General features: G+C 44.9%; 1 protein-coding gene across 3 annotated transcripts in view; it reads left to right on the top strand.

Moving 5' to 3' along the window:
• Positions 1 to 509: 509 nt before the first annotated feature.
• Positions 510 to 15,368, top strand: part of MITF (melanocyte inducing transcription factor) — a 143,584-nt gene continuing 128,725 nt past the window's right edge. For 2 of the 3 annotated variants that reach the window (XM_082210095.1, XM_082210094.1), the window contains exon 1: positions 511 to 785. In XM_082210095.1, coding sequence (XP_082066221.1) covers positions 682 to 785 — 104 coding nt within the window. In that variant the 5' untranslated portion in view covers positions 511 to 681. Of the gene's footprint in view, positions 786 to 15,368 lie in introns of all 3 variants that reach the window. The other variant, XM_082210096.1, reaches the window with a different exon arrangement.

The following is a 15,368-nucleotide window of genomic DNA, read 5'->3' as shown; positions in this document are numbered from 1 at the left end:
AATTATTTACTGAATTTATATACCGCCCTATATCCGGAGGTCTCAGGGCATGTTCAGAGCGCCTTGGCTTTGCCGGTGTGTGAACATGGACCAGCAGCCCGTAGAATGTAGCGAAGGCGAGGGCACGTCTGAGCACGTGCAGAGTGCAAGCACCTCGGGCCCTGAGAACGATGACCGCCGCCGCCGCCAGCCTTGTTCGTGGGAACAAGGCCCGATTGCCCGGCGGGCCTGAGCCCCGGCGCCTCCCGCGTCCGAAGCGGGGCGCTGCCGCCGCCGCGGCCGCCGCTGTACCCTTGGCGAGCGGCTTTCTGCTGACATTGACAGGGCGCGCGCCGGTGCCTCTCCGCGCCCCGCCCTCCCAGGCCTTGCGTCACGGCCGCTCGGCTTTATGGGAGTCGTAGTGCGGCGGGCGATCGGGCTTGGTAGGCAGCGCCCCCGCGAAGAACTACAAATCCCAGGCGGCGCCGGGAGGAAGGTGTGCGCGGAGCTGTGCTGTGGGCAGAGCAGAGCAGAGCCCAGCCGAGTCCATCCAAGCCGGGAGTGTCGGGGCTGGAGAGCTGCTGCCGCTTCTGCGAGCCGCGGGGCGCACAGACAGGGCTCAGGGCTGCGCTGCTTGGGGCGGGCGCGGCTCGCCTCCCTCGCCTCTCCGTCCTTCCCTCGCTCCCTCGCCTCGCCGGAGACATGCAGGCGGAGTCGGGGATCGTGCCGGACTTTGAGGTCGGCGAGGAGTTCCACGAGGAGCCCAAGACCTACTATGAGCTGAAGAGCCAGCCGCTGAAGAACAGGTGAGCGGGGGGGCTCTGCGGTCCGGGGCGCGATCCTCCGTCCGTCGCCACCCCCACCCTTTCCCTCCAATCGTATACAGTATATAGTTATCTTCCTTTGCCCTTCTTGCCAGAGCAGGACCGTCCAGCCTCTTCTCCCCACCCCCTCCCTGCGCCACTCTGGACTAAATCTGGAAGGGCGACCTGGCCCTGCTTGTGTGAACTCGAGGACGCGGGTGCAGATCCGCAGCCCATCGCCAACCTTTCTGGAGGAATTGCGGGTGGGAGAGTGCTACAGCAACCGGGCGCCTTTTTTTTTACTGCCCTAAGCCGCTCCTTTCTCTTTCTCTTTCTCTCTGCAAATTCCCCCTTCCTTCCAACTTTCCTCTCTCTTGCACCTCCCTCTGCCTTTTCCCCATCTTTCCGACGCCCCCCTCCCCTTACAACGCCGTGTCTCCCCATCCCACTCTCCCCACCCCGTCAAATAATCTCCTCTCGCTTCTCCGGGTCGAGGCGCCTCGCCTTCTGCGCAGGACCTCCTGTCCCAGCTGTCATTCAAGCCCCTTGACCGAAGTCGGGGTGTGTTGTTGTTGTTGTTTGCAAACCCGAGCCGTTGCCCGGTGTCCGGGAGTCCCCCTCCCTACGACCCCCTTCTCCTCTTCTGCCTCCGGGGAGAAAGAAGGAGAAACTTCACCGCAGGACGACGACGACAACAACAACAACGCACACGCATGCTTCGCTCACTTGGCGGGTGGGGGAAATGACAGGTCGTCGTTTGCCCTCCGCCCCCTTCCTCCCTGGCAGCGCCTGTGGAGAGTATCCCTCTCCGCCTCTGGCTCCACTTCTTTTGCTCCGACACCTCAGAGCAGTTTGCATAGGCTCCCCCACCTCCCCTTTTGGGTTTTCTTTTCTTTGCAAAGGGGTGTGTGTGTAAGTAATGTGTGTGGGCTGGCACGGCTCCGCAGGGTGCCAAGGCGTCGGCGTCGGCGTCGGCGCACATTTCACTTAGGTGCGAGAAGCGTGCGTGGCAAAACAGAGCGAGGGTGTCAGCAGCTCGTGAGCACGCCTGCTCCCCCCCCCCCGCGTTGGGGCTATTTGTTGGTGTCTCTTTTGGGGGGGATGAAGAGAAGAGGAGGAGGAGAAAAGAGGGGAATGTTACAGAAGAAATATATACCCAGCAACTATGTGCCTGCTGTTTACTTCTGTGCTGCTGAATCAGGCTGTTTGTAAAAGTTTTTTTTTTTTTTTTGCTAAATACATTGAAATGAAACATCTTTTTACAGATTGAAGCTATATAAAGGCAGCCATTTAGCGAGTGGTTCCTGCCATAATAGCAGTTTTGTTTAGTGTGTGTTACTGTTTGGGCGAGGGAGGAGGGGCCAAGCCCTGTGGCTGGTATTATGTAAAGGGTATTGTTAGACATTCTCACCAGAGGCATTATCTGGCCTTGACTAGGAGTTACAGACTTCCACTAATAGTTAAATGGGTATGGAGCAAAGCAGAGTGGAGAAGGAACGGCTCATCTTCCCCCACCCCCCACCCCCTTTCCTTGTAGTGAATGCCCCGGACTGGCTGATTCGGGCAGATTTTTGAATTGCAATAATTTTCTATATTGTTGAATTGTGAGCTTTCCATCCAGGAGTGGCCATGTAAATAAACACTGTGGTTTTTTTGGTTTTTTTTTAGGGGGGTGGGTAAGGCAAGGTTCTGGAATGTTTCAGATGGATGGGCCAGGTTGTATTGTATGAGGATAATGAGCCAGAGCCATGAAACTAAATAGTGCTCTTTACTTTCTTCCAAAGTATGCATTACACTGACTATTACATTTGTGCTCCGTGTAAATGTTGCTAACTCACGGCAGATTGAAAACTAGAAGCGCATGCACTTGCATTATAGGTAGATTGAAGCTCAAGTAAATATAAAGTCAAGCGTTTTAAAACTCTCTTAGAATTGCTGCAAAGCGGAAATAAAAAGGGGCTGGTTAGTCAGCTTCTCTTTTTGTGCAGGTCCACAATAAATATAATAGACCTTATATCTGGTGCATATTTAGATGTTCTGCTGTTGCTGCTCCTATTCCTGTTACTCCGATGTGAATGGAGGGATGTTTGTGGAACTGTTTTGTTTGGCATAATGGAGAGGAGCAACTTTGTATGGCATGGCCACATTCCGTACTGTGCCTGGGAGTATTAGAGGAAGGCCAGGCAAAGCTATGTTACTGGGGAGGGGGCAAACTTTTCCAGCTCAAAGGCTGCATTCCCTCCTGTGCAATCATGGGTACAGGGTACATCCCAGTGGCGGGTACAGAAGTGGTGTGACTTCTATCTCTGTACTGTTACACAAAAGCCACAGGTTTCTATACACACACATTGTATCCAGGCAAGCAATAGGTATTATCGTACTTAAAAGGCACATTCTAGACAGGCAACGCGTTCCAGGAAGGCATGCCCAATTGGTAGTTTGAGCCCCATGTTGGACAAAATATTCTTGCATGGGGGGGGGGTTGGACGAGATGACTCTCGTGGTCCCTTCCAACTCTACAATTCTATAATTCTACTTCAGGCATGTCCAAAGTCTGTTTTGGGGGCCTAATCCGGCCCGCTGGTCGATTTAGTCCAGCCCCTGCGGCAGTATATGTCCTGGGGTAAAATCCTAAAAAAAGCTCAGCAACTTCAATCCTTTAAAAAGTCAACAACTTTGTGGAAAAATTGTAAAAAAAAAAATCAGCAACTTCAGTCCTAAAAAAAGCTCACAACAACTTTGGTCGGCCCTCATGCATGTTCACTTCATGAAATCTGGCCCTCTTTGAAAAATGTTTGGGCACCCCTGTATGCAACCTCTCTTTCCGATGTGTCATCACCTCTCCTTTCCCCACCCTTTTGATCCCGATTTGCATTGGGGATTTTTTTTTTTTTGGTGCCATATGCATGGATCAGGCCTATCTATGGCTTTCGAGTTTGGCTGTTTTGTGATCTCCTCTCCCTGTGCGTTTTACACCTGGCAGTGTCAGTGTGGGTTTGAAGGGTAGTGTTAAGCCCCAGGAGAGTGAAAGCAGTTTCCTCCAGACCAGCTATTGTGCCCAGAGGGATCTGGGACAGGAACGCCTTTGTGGACTTGCAGCCTAACCACCTTGGGGTTAACTTGGATAGGCCTTCTGTGCAGATCTTGAATATGCAGGCCTGGAGGAGCCAACTACCCCATGACACTAAGCCAGGCATGGACTACAATTCCCAGCAACCCTAGCATGTACAGCGCCTATGGCCAATGGTTGGGGTGATATGAGTCAACACCTGAATGCCCTCTTGGTAGCTATCCCTGGCCTACCCCTACTGGCACAGCTCTTTGTGATTCTGGACAAGAATATTTTCCAGCCTTACCTGGAGATGCTATGGATTGAGTTGAGGACTTTTTGTGTGTGTACGCATAAGTTGGTCTACTGCTGGGCAACATTCCTTGAAGAAAGGTGGAACCTGTTTTTGTAATTGTGATCTATTTGCTGAAATTTAAATACAATTATTATTATTATTATTATTATTATTATTATTATTATTATTATTCTGTGAACCACCCTGAGACCTGTGGTTATAGGTTGGTATATGAATTCAATAAAATAAATAAATAAATAAATATAAAATTTATTTTTCAGTTTAACAACAACAATTCTACATAAAACAATACATACATATATACATACATACAGACTGATTTTGACTTCCCTCCTCCCATTGCCTGGTTTCTTGTAAAATCATTTTCAAAACTACATCGCCCCCCTAAATACATTATTAAAACAAAGGATTGAAATAAATGAAATTTACTACCTTCTCTACGAACATGCATGTGTTTCATGTTCTAAGAGCACTATGAAAGGAGGGGGGCCCCTTGTTGAATGTTTCAAGATTCTACTTTGCAGCGTTTTCTTCTTGGCAAGCATGCCGCTTTCAATTGCTTCCTGAATTAAAAGCTGCAGATAGATCTGTCGTGTTCGTGCTGCGCTTGTTTTCCATGGCTTCCTGTTAGATGATCTTGGATAATTCCCCACATATCACTAAACTATGTGCAAAATATTAGGTCCTTTGTAACCAAAGTGTGCTATAGTGTTACATACTGTGTAAAAAAAGAAAGAAAGATTGGGAATGCTTTTTCTTCAAACGCAAAGAAAAATTAAAATACTTTGTAATACTCCTGCAGTATCCTTGGTCTTCTTTTGAAGGAGAGCGATTCTCATGCTGGAGGTTTTTCCTTTGACTGTGTGGTCTGGGGGTTGAGGTGTGTGTGTGGGGGGGGACAATGAGGAAAGGAGGGCTTATGATGAATTTCATTTAGGCCATAGACTGGGGGCCTACAATCTCATGCTAATGTTGGGGAACTGTGATAAGAACTTAAGCTTGTTAGTTTGTGAAACTTCCCTATAAAGCCTGTAACTTCCTAAAGCAGAGATAGAGAATCTGTGGCCATGTGCTTGGGACTGTACTGCCCATCACCACCAGCCAGCATGGCCATTGGTCAGGGATGATGGGAGTTGTAGTCCAACATTTAGAGAGACATGGTTCATCATCTGGAGGTGCCTATCATGGCCCAAAAGCCAAGAAGAGAAATGTGATCTCAGTATGACATATCCAAGTAATGAATAAGATGAGAACAGCAAAGCACTTCGTTTATTTAAAAAAAGTGCTGTAGAAATTAATAACAATGATAAATATGGATCTTTTTTGTTGTCAGCAGTCTCTAAATCTGATCTGAAAGCAAGCCAAGTCGCTATGTTGTTTTTGTAATTACTAACTCTTTTGAAGTATTGCTGTTTCTGGGAGTACGTTTTCAATTAAAAACTGGGTACCTGGGCTACACGAAACTCTTTGAGACAGCAATCTGCTCTCTGAACATTCTGAAAAAGAGCCACACACTGATGATGCTGTATAAATGGAAAATATTGCAGACTTGAATCAATATAAATGCTGACTGACTTAATTTGGCAGTTGTTAAGTAGGCTCACTGTGGGAAACGAACAACTCATCAGAGCTGTACTTTTCACCCACCCCTTCCCCCCAAAATCTCAACTGCATTGGAAATTACAGTGGTACCTTAGGTTAAGTACCTAATTCGTTCCGGAGGTCTGTTCTTAACCTGAAACTGTTCTTAACCTGAAGCACCACTTTAGCTAATGGGGCCTCCCGCTGCTGCCGCGCCGCCAGAGCACGATTTCTGTTCTCATCCTGAAGCAAAGTTCTTAACCCGAGGTACTATTTCAGGGTTAGCGGAGTCTGTAACCTGAAGCATATGTAACCCAAGGTACCACTGTATTATGAAAACACTTGATGTATTCATATTATTAATCAACAAATTTCTGTGAAGCTTTTCTTTGTGCTCAAAGCAGTTTACTTCAAAATAATAAAACACATCAGGACAAAATCAGTGCTGCCAACAACATCAAAACAGCACATTGTTGCTTCTCATAAGAATCTGGTTTGCCACTGCAAGAGACAGGGACCTGGGCTTGTTGAAACTTTTCTCCAGCATGCCTCTCTTAATTTTCTTAGGATTCTAGTGATGCATCGCAGGAGACTTTAAAGTCCCCTGTTTTCAGAACTAAGGGTGGGTTGCTCTTTATCTGAGCTGTTCTCACTGTAGAACAAGAATGGAGAACCTGCGGCCATCTAGAGCTTGCTGGTCTCCAACTCACATCAGCCTCAGCCAACATGGCCAATGGTCAGGGGTTCTGCCCTTGCCCAGGTCGGCAGAATCAAATAGCTAATAGTTTCAGGGATGCAGTCACTGACACTTGTGCTTTGTTTGAGAATTAGAGCATCAGTTGATTTTCAACTGCCCACTCGCACAACCATGTTCAGGGGTTGAAACCTGAATATTCAGTGTCAGTAACATTTAACAATGAGGAGGGTTTTTTTTTTTTGTTAATCAAGGTTTTTTCTTGCTAGAGTTTTGCCTGTGACGCACGCCTGCCATCAAAACCTATCTTTCCTTTCACCTTTCAGAAGCTGCACTGTTCATCTATCAACTGTTGTTTATTGATGGCTTTATTCTGGGAATTGGTGTGCTTGTAAACACTCCATGACATAAACTGAAGCGTAGCCAATGGCTAAAGGGGCTTAGTGGTGGGCCATTTTAGCCAGGCATGCTTCCATGGGGAGAGCATTCAACAAACAGGAAGCCACCGCTGAAAAGGACCATTCTTGTGTCTTCAGCATCAACATCTCCCTTGGTGAAGCCACACAAAGAAAGATCGGGGCCTCAGAGGATGAAAAGCAATGGCCCTGCTGGTCCTGAGCTATATAAGGCTTTATAGGTCAATTTAATTAGTTGGTTTTTGTCATACTCTTTACTCCCCTGTTCCCCAGTAGCCAGAATTACAGCTTTCTACTGCTTTCAGCATGATATATTATTGCTGTCTTCAGCATGAGCATACTCATCTATTGATAGTGCAAAGAGTTGCAAGGCTTCTGCAAAAATCTAAAGTCCCTTAGCCAGTGTAACACAGATGAGGATTACATCTTAATATATTTAACTCATTTATCAATACTAAACTCTCCCTCCCTCCCTCTCTTTGACACACATTGTAAGGGCTTCACCAGAGTTCCAGAAAACTATTGTTGAGCATCTACCATTTTTATTCTTTCTAACTAAATGCTTTTTATTTTCTTCAGTCCTTTGTAAAATGTAAGTCTTGTAGTACAATATAATTCTTATTTCCATTGTGAATATGTTTTTGTGTGCCCAGAAGCAGATTCATGTAACACTGATATGAAGCTCCGATCAGCACATACAATTGGTTCAATATTGAATTCTAAAACATTGCCTATCAGTTTTTCAGAAATTAAAAACAATGTGTTTGAGAATGTGATTTGTGAGAAGGTGAAGTACCATCTTTCATATCTGGATGTTTGAGCCTTGAAGTATCCTTAATCTAAAGCAGTTCTACCCCTTCCAGAAAGACCTTGATAAAGTGTCTTGTTCTATCCATTCTGGAGCCTACTTCTTCATTCATTATCTTCTGCAAAATCTAATATTCATAGTGTTAGGAATTCATGGGTGATAGACCACTGTGATCACCGGATCAAACAAATGTCAGAATATAATTGATACTTTGAGTGTTAAAACTGGGAAATAGCAAAACTCGTGTGTATTAGCCTCATGTGTATTAGGCCAGACCAGTAAGTATCAAACTGTGTGCTAGACAATGGTAACCCTCTGGAATCAGCATGTGTTAAGCCAGGCTGGCTTCCCGTGTGACGTGATAACCTGGGAATGCGGCATTAATAAGAACACAAAGCATCAAAGGGGTGAGGCCCCTTTACAGATAAAGCTAAAGGTTAGAGAAATGGAGAAGATGTGATGTGACAGAGACACCAAGCAGCTGGCAGGGCATGATGGTTGATGTCTGTTTGAATCCAAGGGAGGAGGCAAGACCCTTTTGGAGTGTAATGCTGGGAACCCCTCTGTCATAGGTACAGGTTGTATATATGTGTAAGTAAGCCATATTATCATAAAGACATCACTGTCTCTGCTGTACCTCTTTTTCAAAAGAAAACAAGGACCCTGGGTAGATGCCCCTGGAAGTCCCTGCAATCTCGCACTGCTGTGGAGATTGGGCTGGTATGCAATAATAGTTTAAGATCACTAATGAAAAGTTCTGTCCTCAAAAAGTAACAACAGAAGTAGAAGTTGTTCTGTGAAGTTCTGCTTAAAATTAGCAATAGAAAAGTCCCAAAGATGTCTAAGTGCGATCTTTCAACAATTACGGGCTCTGAAACTTAACCAAGCTACCGTAGTTTAAATTGTTTTACTATGCTAGTGATTAATTGTAATGTGTGATTAGATTTCATAGAATTGCATTTGTTAAATGACATTAGTATAATCAATAATTTGATCTAATGTGATTCCATATATATATATATATGACACACTATCTACCGGAAAAAAACACACACCAACCGCTACTTACATGCACAATCACACCACCACCCTGCACAAATAAACTCCGTAGCCAAGACTCTCATCTCCAGAACCAAACGCCTGGCTGACAAAGACCACTTGACAACTGAGTTACAGAATCTCTCAAATGTGTTAATCGCCAATGGATACCAGAAAAACAGGGTTACGAAGCTAATCCAAAAAGAAACACCCCCCAAAAACCAAGACACAGAAGAAAACAATGGCATGGCCCTCCTTCCTTATATCAAGGGCACTACAGACAAAATCAGCAAAATCCTCCATAAACACAATATCAAAACAGCCTTCTGCACCAACCAAAAAATAGCCAATATCCTCAGAAACCCAAAAGACAAAATCCAGCTGGAAAACCAAGGGGTCTATGAAATACCCTGCAAAGTCTGCCCAGCCACGTACATTGGACAAACAAACAGACGAATAAATGCACGTATCGCAGAACACAAGAATGCCGTCAAAAAAGAAGAAAAAACTTCCTCTCTTTTCCAACACATGAAAGAAACAGGACACGAAATTAATTTTGCAGATTCCAAATTGCTCTTTAACATGGAACATCACCACAAGAGAATAATCATGGAAGCCATCGAGATAGAGAAACACCCTCACAACATGAACAAGCGTGACGACACGTCCCGCCTGCCAGACATCTGGAAATTAGCCCTCCCCACAAAAACCGACACCAGAACCAGAGGCACACAGAACGCCGTCACCAATCAACCACACCAGACCCAAACCCAGACCCTCTCCACAGACATATTACAGACTCCATCCAGTAGCCAAACTATAGTGGCACCTCCGGATGCTGCACCCCCCTGCAATCCCTACACAGATCTGGCTGGCACAAGGCACAAAACCACAGCTTGCCCCTATACACGAAGCCAAACCAGAGCACAACTAAATGCAGCACAGCCATCTTCTCAGAAAAACTCTTCACAAGCTCAAGAGGTCAAGACACAAAAGCTTTAGCAACTAATCTACACTTAATGACCCACCCAGTGGTATTCAGAATATCACTCATGAAATCACTCAAGATATCCCTCAAGTAATTAAGGAACAAAAGAAGAAGAGGCACACTAATCTAGGAACTTCCTCTCTGCCCAGAACGTTGGAGGCTATACACCACACCCCTCAACAGTATTTATAGGAACTCAAACACCAGATTCTGCTCTGTTCCAGTAACAAGAAGCCGAAAGCACCAGCCTGAAGATGACGAGTGAGACCTCGTCGAAACGTCGCACAGACACCCCGACTCTTACACGGGAAGACACCCGAAGACACCAAAACCTGCATTCCTGTACCCGTGAAAATCTACGAAAGCATATATATATATATATATATATATATATATATATATATATATAATTTTTTAAATTGGCCTTGGTGGAGCCTCTTCCTCTTGAGTAGCTTTGCACTGCAGTTTGTCCAGGCTACTGTTTATATCTGTTCCAGTTGTGCAAGAAGTGGAAAATATCCTTTATTTAGAACAGGTCACATGTGCTTTATATTGAGGAACAGAGCCACAGTGTAACAAAATGTGTCTTCGTAAGGGAACAGAAGCAAAAGCTGAGGTCCCCCCCCCAAAAAAAATCCCTTGTTACCATTTAACGTTGTTATAATGAACTCTTTATGAATGCAGTAGTTGGGCAGAAGGGCTATTTAATGAGAAACTTTCTTTATTAGTTACATTAAAGAGAAGTAGTGGCTCCAATACTTTGGCTACCTCTTGAGAAGAAAAGACTCCCTGGAAAAGACCCTGATGTTGGGAAAGATTGAGGATACAAGGAGAAGGGGATGACAGAGGACGAGATGGTTGGGCAGTGTTCTCAAAGCTGCGAACATGAGTTTGACCAAGCTGCAGGAGGCAGTGGAAGACAGGAGTGCCTGGCGTGCTCTGGTCTATGGGGTCATGAAGAGTCAGACACGACTAAACAACTAAACAACAACAACAACAAGTGGCTTATATCTTCAGTGGCAGTAAAATGATGCCTAAAGTGAGCACTCCAGAGCTTCATGGTGTCTAGGAAAATGAATTTCTCTAGATACATGCTGCAGTTACAAATAAAAATGTTGCCATCACCTTTCCTCTGCTGCTGCTTTCATTCTGAATTCAGGGATTGAAAATGTTCTTCTCCTGAGAACTTTTAATGCTCTGCAAGTGGGAAACAGGAATACAGTGGTACCTCGAGTTACATACGCTTCAGGTTACAGACTCTGCTAACCCAGAAATAATACCTCGGGTTAAGAACTTTGCTTCAGGATGAGAACAGAAATTGTGCTCTGGTGGTGCAGCAGCAGCAGCAGGAGGCCCCATTAGCTAAAGTCCTGCTTCAGGTTAAGAACAGTTTCAGGTTAAGAACAGACCTCCGGAATAAATTAAGTACTTTACCCGAGGTACCACTGTACCTGGCTTCTCAAATAAACCCTGATGAATTAGTAGCAAGTAATGTTGGGTGGTGAGACTAGAATGCAGAAATGCAGGAGGCATCAAATCACAGGGCCTGTCTAGTCTGGGGTTTTTTTGGCAGATACATTCTGCAGCATGTTTATTGACACAGTAATAGTGCATTAGTAGTACTGTATATTTATAATGGACAGTCCACACATTCTTTATCATCATCATCATCATCATCATTATTCCACACCTTTTCCCCTGACGGACTCAAGGAAGCCTGCAGATAAAATATTAATAGGAAAAAACCTCCCTACAATCATTAAACAACAATTAAATGTTAATAGAAATAAAACTACATATAAATATAAAATATCTATTAAAAACATACCAATGATTACAATAAAAGCATCACAGTCCTTTCATTAAAAGCAGTCAGTTCCCAAAAACCTGTTTGAACGAGAAGGTCTTCCCCCTGCTGGACAACGGTGGTTCTGTCATGCTTTGCTGATGTTACTACATTATTGATGTCTGGAGGAGCCACTCTTGCACTATAGTACAACAAGAGTTGTAAACAAGAACATGAGTGGTATAAAAGGTTACAGGATTTCAGCAGGAAGGACGTGCACTGATTGGAAATGAAGCAGCGTGTCTGCCCTCAAACCTTTTGCAGGCACAAAGCAATATTGGAAGCATAGCTGCCCGTCGTGAGCACAAATAATCATGAGTGAACAGTGGAAAAAGAATGTGGGGGGACCCTGATTTCTGTTGTGGTGGTTTCACATTCTCCACCCTTTCACACACTTTTAGCAGCAGGGAGGGCGACTGGGTTCCAACACCCTCTCCTTCGCCTTCCAAAGGAAACTCTGTCCCTGGAACTTCTCATTGCTCAGAGCGATAAGATGATGTGATTCAAAGAACTGAGGCAGAAGTTGCTGCAACCAGCTAGCCCATGCACTGAAGGAGGGGGAACTCAAAGAAGCTTGTGCTTCCTCCTCCATGGCTTGAAGAATCACAAGATCGGTGATTAGAAATATTGCGTCTTTCTCGATAGCCCTCCCTCCACCCTGATGTTACAGAGTAGATCACTCATGTGCCTGTGAGCTGGCTTCAGTACTGCACCTCCCAGCTCTAAGCAGAAGTATTTCGTGTGTGCCTCTCTCCAGGGGCTTTTACAGAATCATGGCTTTTGTGTGTGGATGTGTATATTGCAGGAAGGGGAGGGGTGGCCTTCTTAAGCCCAAGAGCCACGTGGCTTTAGGTTGCATGGCAGTGAGAAAGGTTGGAGCCAGCAGTAGGTGGAGCCATTCACCCACTCATGGGGAGCATGCATTTGGGGAGGAGAGGATTAGCAGCCGCACACCCATGCGCCATCCTGCCCATGCACATTCTTCTTCCTCTTGGCCTGTCAAGCGGTGGGATCGTGGGCTGAGTGAGCATGCTTGCGACGGGGCATGTGGCACCTGGGCGAGGGCCATGCTCCATTCTACCTATCGCAGCAGCGCTGCAGAATCCAGCAGCCATGGCAGGAAATGTTCAGGAGCCAGCAAGGAAGATTTGAGGGGAAATATCATTTGCAAAACCATCCGTTAGAAGGATACAATGGTGATATCCTCCTATAAAGAGCAGAGCCACACTTGGGATATCTGCACAAGGGGGATAAGGAACGAGCACAAATCCCAAGTGTGGCTTCCTTCTCTATATTATTCTAAATACTGAAGATGTATTACAGTGCGCAGAAGACAGTAGTGGTTTTCTACCAGTGGTGATTCACAGGGATGGCCCTGTACCAGTGCCACCTACCTCTTTAGTCTGGGCAGCAGATTCCTGTTAGGGAAAAAGGTGTGGGAGTTAGTAATAGTTTCATTCATGTTGCTGAATGCCCCAAGGAGCGCAACTGTTTAATGTTCAATTGTCCCTAATCAACATAGTTCAGTTATTGCTTCATAACAGTGCCTGCTACCCTTAAGAGTATCTGCTTCTGCCTAATATCCCCTTTTCAGTTTCTTAAGCATCCACTCACTTTAAAATCATTTCTTTCCTTTGGGCCTCTGACATAGCTTATAGTTGCTGTGGTTATTTCTAATCCAGAAACTTTGCTAGGTTTTCTTCACATCTCCCTGCATTTCCAGTTGCTCTTCTCTCTCTCTCTCAACCTGCCCATCAAGCATGGAGAGCTTGACTAATTCCACATGTCAATTACCACTTCCGGCATGAGTCAACATAAGTACTTGTTGTGTTGATTGCTTCATTTAAATGTTGATCATAAGAGAATTGCATTCAGTGCACATGCTCTCTTTGGGTACAGCCTTGTGATGGTTTATGCGCATATACATATACATATACATATACATATACATATACATACAGTGGTACCTCAGGTTACAAACACCTCAGCTTACAAACACTTTACCTCAGGATGAGAACAGAAATTGCATGGCGGCGGCAGTGAGAGGTCCCATTAGCTAAAGTGGTACCTCAGGTTAAGAACGGACCTCCAGAACGAATTAAGTTCATAACCAGACGTACCACTGTATATATATGCGCATACATAGGATAACATTCAAGAATTTTAACCCTACTTTTGTGTGTCTGGGCTATATCCGATGAAGTTGTCCTGTTCATGTCAGGACGTCTGTCTGCACAACAGGACTTCCTCTCCCCTAAACCTTCTCCAGAATTTTAGGGGAATCCCCAGAACAGATTGGGGGCACAGAGAGGTGTGGGGGATGGGTAAATTCTTATGCTAACAGGACAACTTTGTTGGGTACAGGGCTTTGTGGCTTTTAGCTCATTATTTATTTTTGATGGTGAATTGCTTCCCATGAGACTTTTTGAAGCAATATATAGCAATAATAAGAATAAAAAACAATAGCCAGCAAAAACACATGCAAAACAGTTTAAAACAGGTATAGGCTGGGATATTTATTTTATTTTATTTTTTCTGAAACAAGCACCTGAAATGCTTGTTGAAAAAGCACGGTCATTAATAATAATTGCTAAAAAGGACCACAGAGGCAGTACCTTTCTGATATGTAATGGGACGGGCGTTCCAAGATTCGGTGCTGCCACAATGAAGGTCCAATTGCCCCATCGCATAGAAGGGAACTCTTGATAAGATGATGTCTGCAGGAGCCCCTCTTCTCTTCTTTTACTGGGAAGGTTTTTTTTTTAATGTTTGGCATTTTATTATGCCTTTATATGTGCTGGGAACCCCCCAGAGTGGCTGGGGAAACCCAGCCAGATGGGTGGGGTATAAATCTAATAGCAATAACAATAATAAATGTGAATATTTTGTTAGCTCTGTTCTTTTGGTAAAGTGACCTGGGAATTTGATAGAAAGATGGTATGGAAATAGGGAGTGTGCTTAAATAACTAAAAGTTGTTCTGTAATAAACTGAAAAAAGACAATTAAAATAAAACCCTGTTCAGAGTGTGTGAAGGGGAGGGAGGTGGGAGGGAAATCAGAATACCTGGTTGGTTCAAGGCATGGTGCAGACAGAAGGTCTTCAAATTTTGTCCAGTTGTCCGATTGTTGCTGCCTTACTGTTAACAGTGATTGAAACTGGAAGCAGATTATACAGGGGGGGGGCCTCTTTGGGGAATCATAGAATCATAGAGTTGGAAGAGACCACAAGGGCCATCGAGTCCAACCCCCTGCCAAGCAGGAAACACCATCAGAGCACTCCTGACATAGGGTTGTCAAGCCTCTGCTTAAAGACCTCCAAAGTAGGAGACTCCACCACACTCCTTGGCAGCAAATTCCACTGTTGAACAGCTCTTACTGTCAGGAAGTTCTTCCTAATGTTTAGGTGGAATCTTCTTTCTTGTAGTTTGGATCCATTGCTCCGTGTCCGCTTCTCTGGAGCAGCAGAAAACAACCTTTCTCCCTCCTCTATGTGACATCCTTTTATATATTTGAACATGGGAAGTTTGATACTGGCGCACGAAACTTATAGGAAGCTTTAATGAGACTCGAGAAAACCCTGATTCACTGGTTCACAGCTCTTTTCTGCCACCTCAGTGAGGCAAGACAGCTATAAATCTGGCTTCCTCAGGCTATTAGGCTTTGTTTACGGCCACACTGAATCATCATAAGAACTAGATAAAGAAACCTCAGACGATAAATATAGAGCGTAGAGCATAAAGCAGCTGAACAAAAGGCAGATGTAAGCATATCCAGATTTCAAAATCCAAAGGGTGTGCACACCCCATCTTCTCAGAAAAAGAGCTGGATGGAGGGGATAGGTCGTGTCATT

Source organism: Podarcis vaucheri (genome assembly GCF_965113315.1).
Source record: "Podarcis vaucheri genome assembly, chromosome: 2".
Taxonomy (NCBI): Eukaryota; Metazoa; Chordata; class Lepidosauria; order Squamata; family Lacertidae; genus Podarcis; species Podarcis vaucheri.
The sequence above is the reverse complement of the archived record's forward strand: the minus strand, read 5'-3'. Positions and strand labels throughout refer to the sequence as shown.